Consider the following 19,047-nt stretch of genomic DNA (forward strand, 5'->3'; position numbering starts at 1 on the left):
TGTACCCGCCGGGGGAAGCAGAGGAAGAGGAAGACCTCCACTCCGGTGGAAGGACCAAGTGGAGAAGGACCTGGCCTCGCTTGGAATATCCAATTGGCGCCACGTAGCGAAGAGAAGAAACGATTGGCGCGCTGTTGTTGACTCGGCTATAATCGCGTAAGCGGTGTCTACGCCAGTAAAGAAGAAGAAGAAGTAGTAGATCTGTTTTTAAATATTTCCAAATAATCGTTTGTGGGGATAAAACGTTTCTGACTTTAAAAAAATCCAACCAACCCCAACATTTGCCTCTCCCCGGCCGTAATTTGTTATTTTATCTTTCATTTCAAATGGGTTTCAATGATTTTTCCCTATTTTATCATGTTCAAAGGCATATGCACTGGCCAACAACAGCTGTTTTCAAAACAAACATGATTTTATCTCATGAAACTAATTTTTGTTTAATCCAATAATTTCAACTAAATTGGCAATTAGATAATCCGACAAGGAATCGTTCTCAAGTGAAAGTCTGCATTTACGCTTCTACCACCCGCTTACGGAGCATCCACTTAATTAGTGTTAAGTTCGCATTAGAGTAGCGTTTGCTTGCGAGCGTTTGCATGAAAATCGGCAATTAGCAAAAACACATATGGATGTCCAAATCCTGTTGTTGTTGTTATTGTTACTCTTCAATGCAATGAAACATACATAAGCAGGCTTAAAAGAGAGGAGTATAACGCAAGTAAATATATATGTGTTAGTTCATACATGCTGCTTTGTATGGGTGTATATAAAATAATACGTGTGTATGTGTGTGTGAAATCATTTTGAAGTAGAATACATTTATGGGATTCGCATTTAGCACGGCACGCTTCGTGTGCTCCAAATATATATACAAAGCAGCAAGCTTATTGGTATTCATATCTACCTATATGTACCTAGAGACCAGCAAGCGTATGTGTGAGTGAATGTCGGTAAAACACGTGTAATTGCCTGGCTGTTTGTAGCACTTGGTAAACGCTGAATTCACATTGAAAAACGTGCCGTGATTATGTAATTGTGTAATCTTTATTGTGTACCCTGCTGGGAGCTTGTTGCGTTTCAGTTGGAATGGAAAGTAAAAATCGAAAGTCTTATTTATAGTCAAAGTCAAGAGAGCTTGGGTTCTGTTAGAGTTTGTTATAGTTTTTTAAACAGCATACATTTCTGAGAAGTTTAAAATATTGCTTGCATATTTCTCGGAATAAAAAGTTATCATAACAGTATTTGGTGTTTTTCTGAAGTTCTAAACCTCCGATTTCATAAGCTTTACCGAACAGACAAAGAATATGGACTGAAATTCAGCCTGGATCAAGCAATAAGTCTACCGAGGCTTAAACCTGTGAGGGAATTGATTGAAATTAAGAAATATTTAACTAAAAATAACTCCAATTATGTCTTTGTTCAAACGCGGAAACTTTTCTTTTGGAACTCAAAGTTGGTACAGCTATTCATTTAGAATAACATACGCAAGAAGAAAGATCTGAAGTATCTTGTATCCTAAAAGCAGCGGAAAATGCAAAAGTTTACCTATATCGAATTGAAATGCTGAAAAATCTTCCACGTCTGAACACAACCTATATTGAACCGAGAAACCGTCAGTTAATGAGCGAGTGCCGAATATGAGTATAATTTATGTTCTCGCGCTGATCTTCAAAATACGGTGGACAATTCCGAAAGTTCTCTATAATGAACTGAAATGCTGAAAAAGCTTCCTCCTCTGAACACAGTCTATCTACACCCGAGAATCACACAGTTAATGAGCGCGTGCCGAATATGAGTATAACTTATGCTCTCTCATTGATCTCTGTTATAAAGAAAAAGTACATGAAATTTTTTGTATCGTGTTCTCCCTTGTGCTCAGCGCTAGACAATTGTATTCTACCGCAAAGCCTTATTAGTCAACTCGTTGGAACGATCTACCTTGATGCTAAACTGCAAAAGTCATGTGCAAAGCGGTAGATCCGAAGTACGCAAAATTTCTAACTGGTCACTGGCTTGTGGCGACGCACGCTGACAGGGTGAGGCTGACAGATCGAGGAGACTGCAAGAGATGTCTAGAGCATGGTACCTGGGAACAATGGAGCATCTCTTGCACTTGTCCAGCATTGGCAAGACTATGCTTTAAGCATTTTGGAGTCGCCACAGTATGATACACTGGAGGAGGTATCGATAGTGAGACCACAGAATCTGTTGAAATTCACGACAAACGCAGGCGTCCTAAAAGATGACTTGGACCTAGCAACTGAACTCCATCTGGTATCGCAAAAGACCAAAACTGGTCTATGCGTGGCCTAATACTAACTTTAGTCAACTCTCGGCTTTTTGAGTGACGCGCTTGATGAGAGAAATTCTAGTATAAGTTTGCCCAGAAAAAAAAATAAAATTTAGACTTCGCCATATTGCGGCACCCTATATTTCCTGGTTATGTAACCTATATTCCAGCATTTGACTTTAAAAGAGACCCGTAGTCTCCAACTTAGACGGATTTTATTGCCCATATTTCCTAACTGGGTGCTTACCTGCAGTTCGTGCATAGAAAAATGTGTGCCTGTGTGTGTACGCGAGCGCATAATCTCGTGCATCGCCTTTGTGCCACTGCGTCATGGCTGTCATGGAAATGCAACTAAGCGTGTGTGTGTGCGCGTGTGCAAGCGCGTTATGCGCGCAAAGCTGCCAAAACCAATGCAACATTCAGCGAGCCGAACAAGAGCGGGCTTCCGTATCAAGCAACAGTTGCCATGGCAGCGACGCGTTGGCAATGAAACGTTGCTGGTTTAGTGTGAAATGCGCCAAACGTGCGGGAAAATGTGCAAGTGACGTGCAGGCGGATGCGTGTGTGCGCGCTAGTGAGCTGCACTGCCGTTATGCAGTTGAATGTTTTTTTTTTTAATTTTTTGTTTTTAATTCCCACTAGAGTGGGCGGAATAAGTTCCGGAGAAGAGCAAAAATGAAACAGCAGCGAAAAAGAAAGCCGACAAAAACAGTAGGCAATAGAAAAACAATTTGAAAGAAGAAAAAATGCTAACCACGGTTGCATTGAAGATATAATACCCTAAACAGGTGCACTTATTAAAGCATAAAAGGGTATAAAAAGAACTATATCTTGATTTTTGCTGATTAGTTTGTATGACAGCTATACGCTATAGTAGTCCGATCTGAATAATTTGTTCGGGGATTGTGGAACTTAGTTTGGGAAATAGTGCAGGACAAATTTCGTGAAGATATCCTGTCAAATACAAAAGTTTTCCATACAAGGACTTGTTTTTTATTCGTCAGTTTATATGGCAGCTATATGTTATAGTGGTCCGATTTAAATAATTTCTTCGGAGACTGTAGAATTATGCCGAAGAATAATGCACACCAAATTTCGTTAAGATATCTTTTGAAATAAAAAAGTTTTCCTTACAAAGACTTGACTTTTATTCGTCAGATTGTATGGCAGCTATACGCTATAGTGGTCCGATCGGAATATTTTCTACGGATATTATAGAACTATATTGAAAAATAATGTGAACCAAATTTGGCCAAGATATCTTTTGAAATATAAAAGTTTTCCATACACGGACTTGATTTTTATACGTCAGTTTATATGGCAGCTATACGCTATAGTGGTCCGATCGGAATAATTTCTACGGATATTATAGAACTATATTGAAAAATAATGTAAAGCAAATTTGGCCAAGATATCTTTTGAAATAAAAAAGTTTTCCTTACAAAGACTTGACTTTTATCCGTCAGATTGTATGGCAGCTATACGCTATAGTGGTCCGATCGGAATATTTTCTTCGGAGATTGTAGAACTATGCTGAAAAATAATGCAAACCAAATTTCGTAAAGATATCTCTTCAAATAAAAAGTTTTCCATACAAGGACTTGATTTTTAACCGTCAGTTTGTATGGCAGCTATACGCTATAGTAATCCTATATCATCGATTCCGATATATGAGAGGCTCCTTGAAGCGAAAAAAATTTGCGCAAAATTTCACATCAAAATCTCAAAAACTGAAGACTCTGAGGATACTTGGTAGGATCTACGACGCTTCCATTTGGGTGTTAAACATTTCTTCGCACTATACTCCGTGTAGGGTATAAAAACATATTTATGTATGCGTGCATGTGCAGCATGTTGCCGCTATCAACTGTCAGCGCTGTCCGTCAGCTGCTGTGTTGTTGCAGTTAAACTGCGTCGACAGTAAACCTGGGATCTATTGATTCAACACGCGCGCTTTGGAAGCGCCTAAGTGTATGCTTACAAAAAAAGCGCCTAGAAATAACTGTCATGTTTTGAAATCTATACACATGTGTTGGTTAATATGTACTACAAACCGTTGGAAAATATGTGAAATTATAGAAAAATTGCTCGCTTGTGGCAAACAGCGCGGCGCTTCCTGGCTGTAAAAAGTATGCGTGTGTGCGCTCACAGCAATACACAGGTGTATTCATTATTATATTTGTATGCACACATATACACATTATATATGTATGTGTGTACATATGTGGGTTCTATGTACCATATGTACATAAACATATACTATATACTTAAATATAGCCTGTTTAACCGTCAACAGGATATCCGTTTGTTAGTTGATACGCTGTTGCATACTTGGTGCCCCATTTAGCGCCACATATCTGTTGCAAGTATTGTACATAGAATTGCAAATCTATGCACATGTGTTTGTTGTGTTGTCACATTGTCACTGTGCCCAGCGGAAGGCAACAGTTTTGTGTCGGTGTAAATTGCAAAACGCCTCGGGTGCATTGCTCATGCAGCGCTTGAATATATTTGCAACTATATGCTTATATATACATACGTACACACATACATGCATTTATTAATATCCATATGCACGTTAGTTTGCATGTGTGTGTCTGTGAAGTAGGAAATGAATCTGAAATTGATACAAATGTTGTCTACTGCCAACACGCACACATGTTTATACATTTACATACATACATATATGTACATGTGTATGTCCCTACATATTGCCACTTGCCCACAGGGTGTTCAATAAACCTAGCATTGCATACTTTTTTTTATACATGCATGTTGCAGCGTAGCTATGCATGCAACTGCCTCAAACTTGCATTGAAAATTCATATGTTAATTTTTTTTGCCGAAAAATACTCCTCAATTTCGACATATTTTCATAGCTTTTGGTCATATTCGAAATTTGATATCCAATTCAAATTGTAATCGAAAATGGAAAAGTTCGCAATAAGATTTTTTGGCAATAATTTTTTCTGTTGTAGAGATCGAATAATGCAATTACATAAGTATTTTTGTCTTGGAACAAGATTTTAATATTAATAATAAACTAAACCCATCGGAAACGAAAGATAAAATAACAAACATTAAGTGAACAAACCACAACACTATTAACATTACTTGCATCTCTTCATTCACAATTTGCCTACTCAATAACAGTGCATGCTTTGATTTGCATAAACATGCCTTTGCGTACACTAGCATTCCTATGTTGCTATGTACATATGTAAGCATTCGTGCATATGTTAATTGCCTTTTGCTATGCTGCATAGCGATTGCCGATTGCCGACGCACGAGATCGCACCTGTTACTTTTCGTGAGGATGAGTACATAACAAAAGGAGCGAGATCAGTTCGTGCCGAAATTTGTTGTGACGTATGGTGTTTTGCGAAGTTAAGTGAAATAATATATAATAAAAATATATTAAACTGTGCTAAAGTATTGTTAAAGTTATTATGTGGAAACAATGTAAAATATTTGCTTTAAATTTAAAGTGAAAAGTGTTAATGTGCCAGTAAATAAAAGCTATGTAAAAGTGTAAAGAAAAATGAACTCCTGCAAAAGCGCGCGTGTTCACAGCGGTGATATTGATCATGTTTGTGCAAGTTCATTTCAGTGCGTTTCGTGGCCGTTTTGTGTTGTTATAAGTGAGTTTTGTGTATGCCAAAGTGCTATAAATCGCCAACGAAATAAAAAGAAAGCTCGTGGTTTTAATAAGTGTGCGAAAATGTTTGCTAAAATTTAATTTGTGTATAGACGTGTATATATTCAACAGCGAAAGAAAAGTTGTTTGTGGTCTGTATAATTAATGATTAATTTTTGTTTTAAGCCCAACCTTAACAACCTAACAATTCTTTTAAAGTATATCGATCTATGAAAAGTCAGGGATAAACTTTTTGCAGTGAAGCTTCTTTTCGACTAACTTAATTTTCAAATATTTTCCTTCTTTTGATGAGGTTTGTTAATAAGTTAAGTTAAATTCGCTTAAATTCTTGAATCGGAACCATTGAAAGTCATATCCGATATGATTTAAACTGAAAATGATTCCAACTAATCAATTAAGAGCGCTAAGAGTTCGGAATGTGAAATGAACAAATTCCGGAAATGTATAAAAAGTAGTATGCGTTATTATAAAATTTAAAAAAAAAAAATGGAAAATTATGAAAGAAATGTTCGACATTTATTATTTTGAGCATTAAGACGCATCTGTTCTAAACGTTTTTGTTATTTCAAAAGTTTTTTTTTGTAATTTCAAGAAATTTCGCTGATACCATCACTCTATGAAGGAATATTTTTCGCTTCTCAGCACTTTGCTCACAAAAAATTACCTAGATATGCACATACGCAGCTGCATCTCAATTTCCATGGTAATGCGGAAGTTTTTGCCAAAAATTTACGCAATTCATGAAAAATTTCCAAATTAACTCGGAAAGTTTTTCATTTGCACTTGTGGGTGCCCGATTGGCACATATGACTTTCAAATGCAGTGGCACGTGCAGAAAAAGCAATATGCAAATGAAAGCCAGAAAATCATGAGTTCAAAGGCAAAGCCATGCAAAGCTATCGGTGTGGCAGACAGACTCATACACACCATCATATTCAAATACACATATGTATGTGTGGAAATAAGTTTCGCAATATAAAAATTACAAAAAGCAAGAACACCAGTTTGGCGCGCACACATACACAGTAGCCATATATTGGGCATATAGTATTCAAATGCATGTTTCTATGCATACGTGTATGTGTGTGGCTTAATGATAGCAACACCAGCAAGTGCAACATGCAACATGGCACGGCAAATGGCAATGACAGCAAATGTACTTTTAACAAGTTTATAAACGCTCCCCAATTGTGGGCCACCAGACTGCATTCAACTGCATTTACGCATACACATACATATGTCTATGTAGACATATATTATTATACATATATGTATACCACATATACATATGCAAGTTCGTTGGTACAGTTAAAGTTTGTCTGAAACTAGGCTGCAGACAGTTGCGCATATATTTACTTATATATTATACATATATGTATGTGTATGTGTGTATGCATTTTCCTTTACATATGGCCTGGTATATTCATTTTTAAATATGCTTACTTTAAATACACTCGAGTGGGCACCTACATACATATGTATATGTATGTGTGGCACACGTGCCTGACGGCTCATATGTTCCTTTGCTCAGGCTTTCGCGTGTATGCCTGTGTTTGCGTATCGCTTTGAAAGCTCAACTGCATTGCTTGTACGAATCTGTTCTATATATTCGTTGTGTATTTGCATTTGTATAATTGATGCATTGCAGCAGTTGAAATTTCACTTCCTTGCAGTTGTTTTTAATTTCTACAGCTTTATGTACAACCATGTGTGGCACAAAGGCCATGCGGGCAGACAGGATTAATGAAAAAATTTCGGTTTCACCAAAAAAAACGTAAAGTTGCTGCATTTCATTGAAATCATGAAAACCAAAGTGTGTTTGTAATTATTAAAGCAGTAGTTTGAACTTTTGCTTTCATGCGCATACAAATATATTGACATATGTACAAATGTATATTTTTATGAACCTTGAAAGTACTTGTGAAATTTATTGAAGTATAATTTCTGGCAAAAAGAAAGTGTATGTATGAACGCTGAAATTTCTTAATTATTATTAATAAGGAAGGAAGGGCTAAATCCGGGTGTAACCGAACATTTTATATTCTTGCAACTCGCAAAGATCAAAGACCGGGAAATTTCTTCAAGTGCTGGGAAATCTTTATATTAAGTATTGACTTTAATCAACCCGATTTTATCTTTTTTTGCCAATATCAAGCCTAATCAAATTATGTACGAGAATTTAAGTTGGTGTTGAAAGAGTCATTAAAGTCTTTTGATAAACATACCGTCTGCTTGAAGTAAAATATTCTTTACAAAAAAAAATCGTAAATGTTAGTTTCTAAACCGCTCTAAATATAAAATGGGTTTAAGCTTCATATGGAAAATTGGAGTTGCCACCATTTTTTAAATTTGAAAATGGCTTCTCTAAGTAAAAAAAATCCAAAATTATTAAAAAAAACTAAATAATTGTGTTAAAGTGTGAAATTGAAAATTAGGGTTGCCACCTTTTTAAATTTCAAAATAAATTAAAAAACTTAAAAAACATCTAAAAAACTATAAATAATTGTCTATAAGCATGAAATGGAAAATTAGGGTTGCCACCATTTTTATATTTCAAAAAACTTGAAAATATACAAGAAAGGAACATTTTATACTCGACGTAAGGTTTGTTAGAAAAACGAAAACATTATACATAGTATGTATATAATATACGGGAGTTGGTGGTAGTATTGACTCGATTTTATCTATTATATTTTTGCTAGTAAGACATATGTACATGTTACATACTAAAAAAATGTTTCCTGGGTTTCATAAAGTACAGCCCATATAATCATATGGAGTAAAGTCATCCGGACGTTCGAAAATCCTGATATTACATAGTTATATGGAGACTACATCAAGTTTTCGCCCAATTTTACCCATTTTAGGCACAAAGATACACTGTAATGAGTAAAATCTGCTAAGTAATTTTCATTGAGTTAGCTCACATATTAATCGATATATGCCGTATAAAGTCAGCCGGAAGTCCGAAAGTGTTTACATTAGGTACCTATATGGGCGCTCAGGAAAGTATTCACTCGATTCAATCCATTTGTAGCACAAATTGGTACTACTACCAGCCAAGGATTCTCTGTGAATTTCAATTATAAATCTGACACATTGACCAGTATTTTCGTTGAAAAGTAAACTATAGATACTGGAGTCCATATATTCAGTACTCTGGGTTTTGATCAGTTTTTGATTGATTTTGACAATTTTTGGCCATGAGGTGGCTTATTCTAAAGGCATTATTCAAATTACTCAAAAGTCACATACCAAATTTGGTTCAAATCAGTTAGGGGTTTCTGCAGATATGTTTTTTCCACAGATTCCTAGTGCAATACTCTAGCAAGAGAAATTATAGCTTAATATGGTGCTTAGTTATGGCATTTTACATATTTTATGTTTATGGCGTTATGAGGGCGTGACAGTGGTCCGATCACGTCCATCTACAAACTCAAACTTTTCTTTTGTACTAACAAACCAAGCTTCATCAAGATATCTCAATTTTTACTCAAGTTAGAGCTGTCATTGTCTCCCTGATTTCAACTATCCTTTGCATCCCGATAATTTATATATATATATAACGTTATGTCTATCTCGCTTGGCTTTAGGTGATACGTACAACCGTTAGGTAAACAAAATCATTATACTCTGTAGCATCATGTAGCAAGAATATAAAAAAAATTAGTAAAAATGTTTCATACATAACTTTGCTTAAATAAATTTGCAATTCATTTTAATAAACCTACTAAAAATTATGCATATTTCTTTCGCGCTCGCTCTCATATAAATTCCACAACGAACTTTCATCAAATAATCTATGCACCTACACTCATTGCTCAACGCTCATATAATTTTAATTTTCGCCATGGGAAATTTTTCGGAAGCTCATTAAATTGTTATGCCACATTTGACCTGATTCCAAACCACACAGTTACTTTTATGCATAATACTACATACATAGGTCTGCACGAGTTACGGCTCACCACCACGGCAGTCTTCGGTTGAATCGTAAATCAAATAGTCTGCTATGTTGGCCACCACCACACCACACCGCACCGTAGCACCACCTCATTTGATTTACCTATTCTGTTTGTTACCACCATTCATTTATACCGTTATGCCCACAGTATGTGCACTCCCTGTCTGCTATACTACACCAACCAATGCACATACATCACGTACATATTACGTTTTCATATCATCTGCTCCCCTCTCTAACATTCACCGAGCTATTCTAATTTCGCATTTCCAACCTAACCCAACTTTCAACGCTCCCTGCAGACTTCGTTCTACCCACTTGCTGCGGCTCCTACGTGCATTTGGCGCATGAACTTAGTTGAAATGGCATTATAATGTAGTTAAATTGAATGCAGGACCCAGTCCGGTTGTTATTTGATCATTTGTAATTGTAATTCCATTTCTATGAGCTCGTCGTGCATGTGTTGGAGTATCGTCGTTTGCCATGTGGGTTATAGGAAGTATTTATATACATACACCACAGTTATTTATGTACTCTCTTTTAACTGTAAATATGTATGGTATGTGTGTCAGTTATCCGCTGTGTAAACATAATTATGTAAGTAACTGTAAACTGCTTTCCAATTACATTTAAAACTAAAAACAGCACTATTTGTATTACTTGCTGATTAAATTGTATTCATTTTAAATTTACAAAGAATTATTAGCATTTATGTAATTGTTTGTTGTGGTAGCAAGTGGGTCTTAATAAAGAAGTAGCTGTTTGTAATTTAAATGAAATATTGTGAGTGGTTTTAATGAAATTAATTTATTATAAGACGAAAGCATATACGTTTCTAAGGAGACTGTTTTTAATTTTTTAACATGATTGCGCCAAAAGGTATGCATTTAACAACTTTACGTTGCCTACATTTGAGCGCGGTGATATTATATAATAGTGGAAATTGATAACACAAATTTAGAGACATTTCAATTTAAGAACCATATATTTATATAAAGTTATTAGTTATGCATTTTCGGTAGAATTTTGAAATTTTAAGAAAAACTGGAATTTTCTCGAACATTTGTTTGAGAAAAAGCTTCATATATTTTTAGAAAATTATTTTTTATTTGTTTTGTATATAACTGTATAATTTTTGTACTAACTGTACACATTTTTATTTAAATTTCAGGCTCAATCAAGTTTCGGTTAGTGAAAGAGCAGTTATGGACCAATAATCTGGTAAGTTCGTTATATATATCTTAAAGAAAAATTTGCGAAAATTATAAAACTAATCATAATCGTACCAAATTTAAATAAAAATTAAATTTTGGGGAATAAAAAAATAGTTTACTAGTAAACAATAATCCAAAGACTTAAAGTCTTTACAACCTACGAGTTTTATAATAACCTAAGGCTGTTTTGAGAAATACTTTTCGACGAGATCTGTGTCAATTTTAGTCAAATTTGGTAGAACTTCTGTTGCAAATAGTTTAGTGGTTTAATCAAGAAATATTTTAAGATATATAGTACTTTATTCGATTCGTAATATTTCGGTTCAAGATTCTGATCTTGACCGGTATTCCTGTCTCGAGAGCAAAGTCAGCAAAATCAGAGTAACTGACTACGAAAGATCGATAATCATCGACACATCTTGAATCTGAACTGTTTTATATATAACAGAACCATTTTCTGTGGTATCGTGGGTCTTTCATCGAGAAAAAAAGTTATCATATGTCTTCCTTTCTTATTGTTTTTCATTATCGCACTGATTACATTAGTTTAGAGTGAGCGATTGTGATGTTAGAGCTTGTTTCTTGCTAAAACCGAAAGTTATTGTAGAAAAACCCAAAAACGAAGGGTTTTTTTGTGCTGTAATCAAGAGGTGTAGGTGTCAAATCAATACCATTTACTAAAATAACAGAAATAGCTGTACGTAATGGAACCTTTTTGAACTCAAAATTGTAACCGGGACACCTCAAATACCCTATATACCTTTTTCCCATCAGTCGCAAATTTTTCCTTCAGATTTGTTTAGTACTGCTATCGTCAATTTACATACACAATGTATGATATACCATCTAACATAACTTAACTTAACATAACATAGCATAACATAAAGTAGCATAATTTTACCATCCTTAACATCCTTAACAAAAATTTACTTAACTTAAATAAACTTAATGTAACGTAACTTAACATAACGTAACATAACATAACATACAATAACATACATTTTACCAACCGTAACAAAACTTTACTTAACTTTGGCAAGACTTAAATGAATCATAACATAACTTAACGTAACATAACATAACTTAACATAACATAATATAACTTAACGTAACGTAACATAACTTAACATAATTGAACATAACAGAACTTAACACAACATAACATAACACGAAAAAATGTGGACTATCTCATCAATTACATATACCTCCTCATAGCTCCATATTTTATAAAACTTTCTGCGGATTTTTAGCTTTGGAGTTAATATTTATGTAAAAACTTGTTAAATTTTTCCAAGAAGGATTGAGGAAGTCAATTGTTTAAAAAATATTTCTAAGTGTTCGGTATTTCGCCTACATTTCGCATTTCCTTTCTAGAACGTCACCTTGTAATTAAAGCATATGGTCCCGGGACTGCATATTTTCCAAACAACAAACTATTCTTTGTGCAAATCGAGGCTTACTGACCACATTCCTAGCCAACTGTTAGTAATCAGCCACAAAGTACTACAAAGCAACAATAGTGCGCTACAAGAACACAACACATAACTGTAGATATATTAGTACCTAACTGTACACACATCATATAACTGTACATATATTTGTAACTAACGGTACACATATTTGGTGTAGCAAATTAATTTCGCAAATAGCAAAAGGCAAAGTCAAAACCAAAACCAGTGTGGTTAGTAATTTCGGGCATCAAGTGGCACCAGTGTAATTTAGACGCCCCGCAGTGAAGTAACTACACAGTGCCAATATTGGTGAGGGAATTCCAACACATTGTTTTGTACTTTGACCTGCAATGCAATAACGGGGCACTCGGTCATATGTGAGTGCAAGTGTAAGTACCACTGCATACAAATATGAGTCAGAGAAGCATACTTTCGAGCGCTTAGTTCGCAATCGCTTCGTGTCGCCACAGTATAGAAAAAAATAAATTGCTTTGCTACTCACCGACATTGCCTTCGCCACGTGCCGCTGTATTTATCGACAGCAACAACAGCAATTGCAACATCAACGTGACGCTTGTAGCCGGACGATGCAACCAATTAATTGTTGCTTGCAACGAGCAACGCCAGCTGCTGGTTGGCTGCTGTTGTTGCTGCTGCTGTTGCCATTGCATCGTCGACTCTTGCTCTTGCTGCTGCGGCAATTGCTGCCATTCTGCCGTGGCTTGTTGCTGCTCTATCGCTTGTTGTTGTTGTTGCAGAGATTGTACTTGTTCTTGATGGTCTTCTTGCAGTGATGTTGATTGTGCTTGTTGTTGCTGTTGCTCTTGCTGTGGCCTAATACATTGTTGCCTTAATGAGTTGTGCTGTTCGCCTTGCTGCTGTTGCTGTTGTTGTGGTTGTACATTGCATGCCATGATAATGGGCCCACCTACAAAAAAGAAAGACAAAGCGAAAATTAAATGTTGAAAGAAATAAAGTTCTTGTGAAGATGAGTGTGCGAGGGGGTATAGTTTCAATTATTAGTCTGAGGTGGCTACAAGTGCGGAAAATATGTGTGTTTTTGTAGCAGCATTTAGGCCTTTGGGTCGGATATAAAAATGTCAGTAATTTACTTTTTTATTGCGCTTTCCTGCAAGCCATTGTTATGGGCACTGGGTTTCGTCTGCAAATTACAGGCGTTTTTGGAGTATTAACCTGTTTAGTGCCAAAATACATACAAATGGTTGATATTGTGGGTTGACGTACAAATCCTTAAAGTTAAACATTATTTAAGGACTCAAGATATTCTGAAACCAATTTTTTCTCTGATTATCTAAAAAAATTTATATTGGAAAATATTCACATTTTTCTAAAACAATTAGAGAGATGATATCAGTTCGCAAAAAATGTATTCATGAGATATTGTGGTATGTTTATAACAAATTTAATGCAAATCGGTCGAGAGGTTGTCGAGTTCTTATGGGTAGGTATCGACCTGTTTGCTTTTCGAAAAATGCAAAATCATTAGTTTTGTTTCCAATTTGAGTATATTTAATTAGTAGCAACTTCACTGATTTAAGCAGACCAGTTTGCTTATAGAAAAAGATGCATATAGGAAAATATTCACATTATTCTAAAGTAATTCAAAAGTTAATAAAAGTTCGCAAAAAAAATTATTCCTGGGATATTATGACACGTATATAAGAATTTTTATACAAATCGGTCGAGCTGTTGTCGAGTTCTTATGGGTAGCTAACGACCTGTTTGCTTTTCGAGAAATACAAAATCATTATTTTTGTTTTGAATTTGAGTATACGCAATTGGTAGCCACAGATATTTCAGTTTGTATCGAAATATTCATGAAGAAACATGTTTTTCTTATTGATAAAATAGACTGCAGATTTTTCTAAGTTTCCCACAAAACGCTAGATTTTAGAAAATACAAAATACTTAATAATGATTTTCATCTAGATTGCTTAGTTGAGCTGTATTTGTAGCCGTTCCAATGCAATGAATCTTCATGTTATAAGTTGTAGTGTAGAGAAGCTTCTTTCCTCAAAACTCATTTAATCAAGAGTCTAAAAGTCTAAGGTTCATTTATTTATTTCAAGTGCAGTTTTATTGAGGCGCTCATCATGAAAATACTGATTTTTAATTATTGAGTAAATCATTTCTGGATACTTTTGCTTCATAAATACATAAAAGGGAGATCCCACAAGTTTTACGGTCGGTGCTTCACCTCGAACAATTTAAATACTTTTTAGGACAACGCTGAGGTTTGAGTTTTATAACAGTAGCTACAAAAATTTATGCAGATAGGTTATATGTATATAATATATGTACACAACAATAACGAGTTAGGTAACGGAATGTTCTTTGGGTGAAAGTCAGAAATATTTAAAATGGAACATCGAGACTTCGTGGAAAGACTATAGACGAACCAAAAAACCAATTTAATGACAGATAGAGTTTATTATAACAGAGATTTTATATAATGATAGTATCTTTATGTGTTTCCTTGATTCTTCTATTTGAGTTCTCTAGAAATGAATATTTCAAAACTTTCTCGAAGAAACTAAAAAACGCTCGTTGTAGTTATTAAGGCTGTGTAGCTCTTTCGTCTCATATGAGAGCAAGAACAAAGTTACTTCATGGATCTCAGGGAACTCAAGACATAAGAGGATGCCATACTGAGCGGCAATGGTAGTACCTTTTTTTCTCTTTGAAAATAATTAAAAATACTCGTTGTATTAAGGCTTTGTAGCTCTCTCATGACATATGAGAGCAAAAACGAAGTTATTTCATGGATTTCATGGAATTCGAGACATGAGCGGATACCATACTGAACTGGTTAAACGGCTATTGTTCCAGTTATATTTGCCTACACCAATTTTTTTCATTTAAACTACTTGTATATTCGATTCGCCACTTTCCGCTTGCAAGTCGATGACTGCTAAGAGAGCTTGTTTTTTCCGAGATATCCTTATCGAAAGACGCCTACAAACGCAGAGTGAACCTTTGTCTTACATACTTATATCATAACTTTCGTTTAGACAGCATACATACATATATATATATATACTATATATATATATATTTATATACTCGTGTATATACATATATATATATTTAGCCTCGCGTCATTGTCATACTCCATTTATTACCATATTCCACAGAGCCATCGGCAACATTATTGACCATTGTCGGCACATCTTCGTTGCTTTAACACCGTTGCCGGCGATAAATTCTCATTTAACGCATTGTTGTTGTTATGATTTAACGGCCCGTTATTTGGCTCAACAATGTAAGTGATATGTAGGTGTGCCTGTGTGTGTGGGCGGTCTTTGTTTGGACATCCGTTTTCGAGGGCATTCGGCCTTCCTTTCAACACCAACACACGCATATTTACGTTTACAGCGGCATTTGTTCGTCATATATTTGTATGTGTGTGTATTGTATTTTTGCCTACACTCAACTGCTAACCGGAAATCTATTGGCGGATGTTGTGATGTTTTCAATGCGTCGCTGTGCCGACAATTTTGTGTAAGCAAAAGCAAAGCACAGTAATAACACGCCTACGACCTTGCCAAGCGCTTTTTGTTGTTGATATTTGCTTTCGCTTGCACTTCTCTCGACGAACTACAAAGCATACGAGTGCTGTCCAAATAGTTTTGCTAAATCGCTTGCCGAACACACACAGAGTTCAATTCAATTTGACATTGCCAAATATACAGTTAGAAAGTATCCAAATAGTAAGCGGCTATAAACTAAGTTGTTTTAAATGTTTTTATGTCATTCTTTATTCCCCATAACCGAGTAAAGTTATGTCAAATTGAATGGGGGTTCAAGTTTTATGTTTGTACTTGGATGCTGAGTCTTTTGAAGACTTAAAGTAGTCGATATGTTTGGGTTTTGATTTTTGTTTTTCTTTGTTTAAGATTTCGATTGTTGACTATTTACGAATAAAGATTTACTTATCTTAATAAAAACGTTTTTGAAATTCAAGAAAATTTGTTTTACGAAACTTTTAGGTTAAGCTTTGAAGCTTGGTTAGCGATCTTACATTTTTGGCTGACTGAACAGTAATCTGAATTTGAAGCAGAGCTGTCAGTTCCGAAGCAATTCGGTAAGAAGTTCCTAACAACTTTCTATACAAAGAAACGCTATTGTGAATACTTTGAAAAAAACGAGCTTTCATTAGCAGTTGACGACTCCCAAAGGCTTGGAAAGTGGCGAGTCGAACATAAAAGTAAGTTAAATGAAAACAAAAAAATTTGGCAGAGGCAAATTACTAATGGTACAATAAATGTTTAACCAACTCAGTCTGGTATACTCTCATGTCTTGAATTCCATGAGATCCATGAAGTAACTTTGTTCTTGATCTCCTGAGTTTATATCTTTCTTAAAGTGATGAAAGAAAGAGGAAATAAGTCAGAGAAATTTTAACATCCTTTGTTGATCATAACTTCAAGTTCTTAACTGGAATTCTCTATGCAATGAAAATTTTTTTAACGGAAAAAAGTGAGCTTTTGCACATTTTTCTTGCAGTGCTGATTCGATTCCAATATTTAACTTTTGGCTCTTAAAAAGGTACTATCTGTTTAACAACTAGGTAAGAAGTTCCCTTCAAAAAAAGAATTGTATGCAAAATTAGATTCGGATACTTAATCACTATGAACACCATCTATGGCGGTACAACGATAGTTCTAATCTCCAATCTTTTCGATACAATTTTGTAGTATTATCTATCTTTTGCTGCATGATAGGAATCTGTTTTGGCGATTTTTCTCCACTATCTCTTGAGATCTTAGTACTATTAGCACCAGATCTGATGAATTCGTATGTAAAAAAGCAATTCTAACCTCACCCATCTTCCACAGGGCCTTCGAATACTCAAAGTTTCGTGAACGATGTTTCCAATATGTACCTTTGATGTCTTTAAAGTGTCTATCTTCATCAGTTTCATTTTAGGGTCCTTAAAGCCTCTTTAGGACCTTCATAATTTTTATAGTCTTCAACGATCATATGGTCTGTAATGAATTTAGTAGGTGGGTAGGTAGATTAGTGATGCTTTAGGGAGCCCATTGTGAAATCATCTAGACTAAGATCATCTCACTCCACTCTATACTTCCGATGAAGTTCATTAGTAAAAAAATTTTTTATCTGTGCAATTTCCGAAATTTCGAGCGATGGCTGTGATTATTTTTCGATACAGAGCTTTACATTTGCATAGAAGATGTTTTACCGTATCCCCATCTTCTACGTCCTTACAGCTTCTATATACATATAGACATTTTTTAGCGTTCTTAGCTGGGCTTTCCAACTAGACAGTGACCTGTTAGTAGTCGTATTAGAGTTCTTATATAATTTCTATTGAATTTTAATAGTGGGCCCATATTCCACACTTGTCAAAATCCCTTATCCTTTCTTTAATCGTTAAGATCTTCGTTTGGAAGGCACTGCATGGCCTGGTAGATAAAAAAAACGATTTGGGTGTCTAATTTTGTTGAAAAGACACCACTTTCTAGTTTAGAACCAACCATTTAAATGATTATCCCTGCATCCCTGTCCACCTCGCCCATCTCTGGAAGAGAAGACAATATTGGGGACCGAATTTGAGATCAATAAAGAATTTAGTAAACCCCATACGAATGGTGCGAAAATTGACATCAAACTAAACTTCTCTTAGTTTAGGTTTATCCCTTAAAAGTTTTTCTCGTTGGAGTTTACTTGTAATAGTTATAAGTATTTACTAACAATGTTCCAATCGACGTTCGTTTGGTTTATAGACATTTGTATTCCGTAACTCTAGTACTCATCTTTGACAAGATGTGGTGCAGAGTTCGAAAAATTTTCTGCCTTGTAGATTTCTTTATTGGTTAACGGTTGGGTAAGAATTGCTTCTTATCCCACTCATACTCTTTAGAGTGTGGATGTTGAAAGATCGCGTCTCTGTGTCATATTGAAATCTATAAAGTTGAGTGCTCCTCCACCTACAACATATCCAGAGCGAAGTCTGAAATTCAATTTTGGGTGGGATCATCTGGACAATACTGCCACAGTATTCGCTGCTGCATTAACCAAAATGCATAAAATATACGCAAAAACACAAAAATATTTTTGTTTGAATATTAAAACATGCTAAACTTAGGCACTTAGCCCCATTTGTCCATGGCAGCCATGGTCCATGCCAATAATTTCTTTCACAAAACATTATTTTCTTGCTGCTCCGCTGCGCAATTAGATGAAGTTGTACCAAACTTGTTATTGCTGTTGCTATCTATTATTGTTATGGCATGCTGCATAGTTCTGTTGCAAGTTCATTAAATATATTTATATATATATGTATGTGTTACCATGTATGCGCTGTAGTTCCAGCTATTGATGACGCAAGTTTGCCTTCCGGCTGCATTTGTGTTTGTTATTCCATAAATTTATTAACAATGGAAATTGCATTTATTGAGTCGCAAATATTGTGAACATAACATGCA

The 19,047-nt window shown here is 35.2% G+C and overlaps 1 protein-coding gene across 6 annotated transcripts in view; it reads right to left on the minus strand.

The window, feature by feature from the left end:
• Nucleotides 1-19,047, minus strand: part of LOC105233765 (receptor-type tyrosine-protein phosphatase N2) — a 178,668-nt gene that overhangs the window by 68,543 nt on the left and 91,078 nt on the right. For 2 of the 6 annotated variants that reach the window (XM_049457213.1, XM_019993001.3), the window contains one exon: nucleotides 13,080-13,505. The exons of 3 other annotated variants lie outside the window; for them this stretch is intronic. In XM_049457213.1, coding sequence (XP_049313170.1) covers nucleotides 13,080-13,491 — 412 coding nt within the window. In that variant the 5' untranslated portion in view covers nucleotides 13,492-13,505. The remainder of the gene's footprint in view (nucleotides 1-13,079; nucleotides 13,506-19,047) is intronic. One more of the 6 variants, XM_049457216.1, reaches the window with a different exon arrangement.

Source organism: Bactrocera dorsalis, chromosome 1 (genome assembly GCF_023373825.1).
Source record: "Bactrocera dorsalis isolate Fly_Bdor chromosome 1, ASM2337382v1, whole genome shotgun sequence".
Taxonomy (NCBI): Eukaryota; Metazoa; Arthropoda; class Insecta; order Diptera; family Tephritidae; genus Bactrocera; species Bactrocera dorsalis.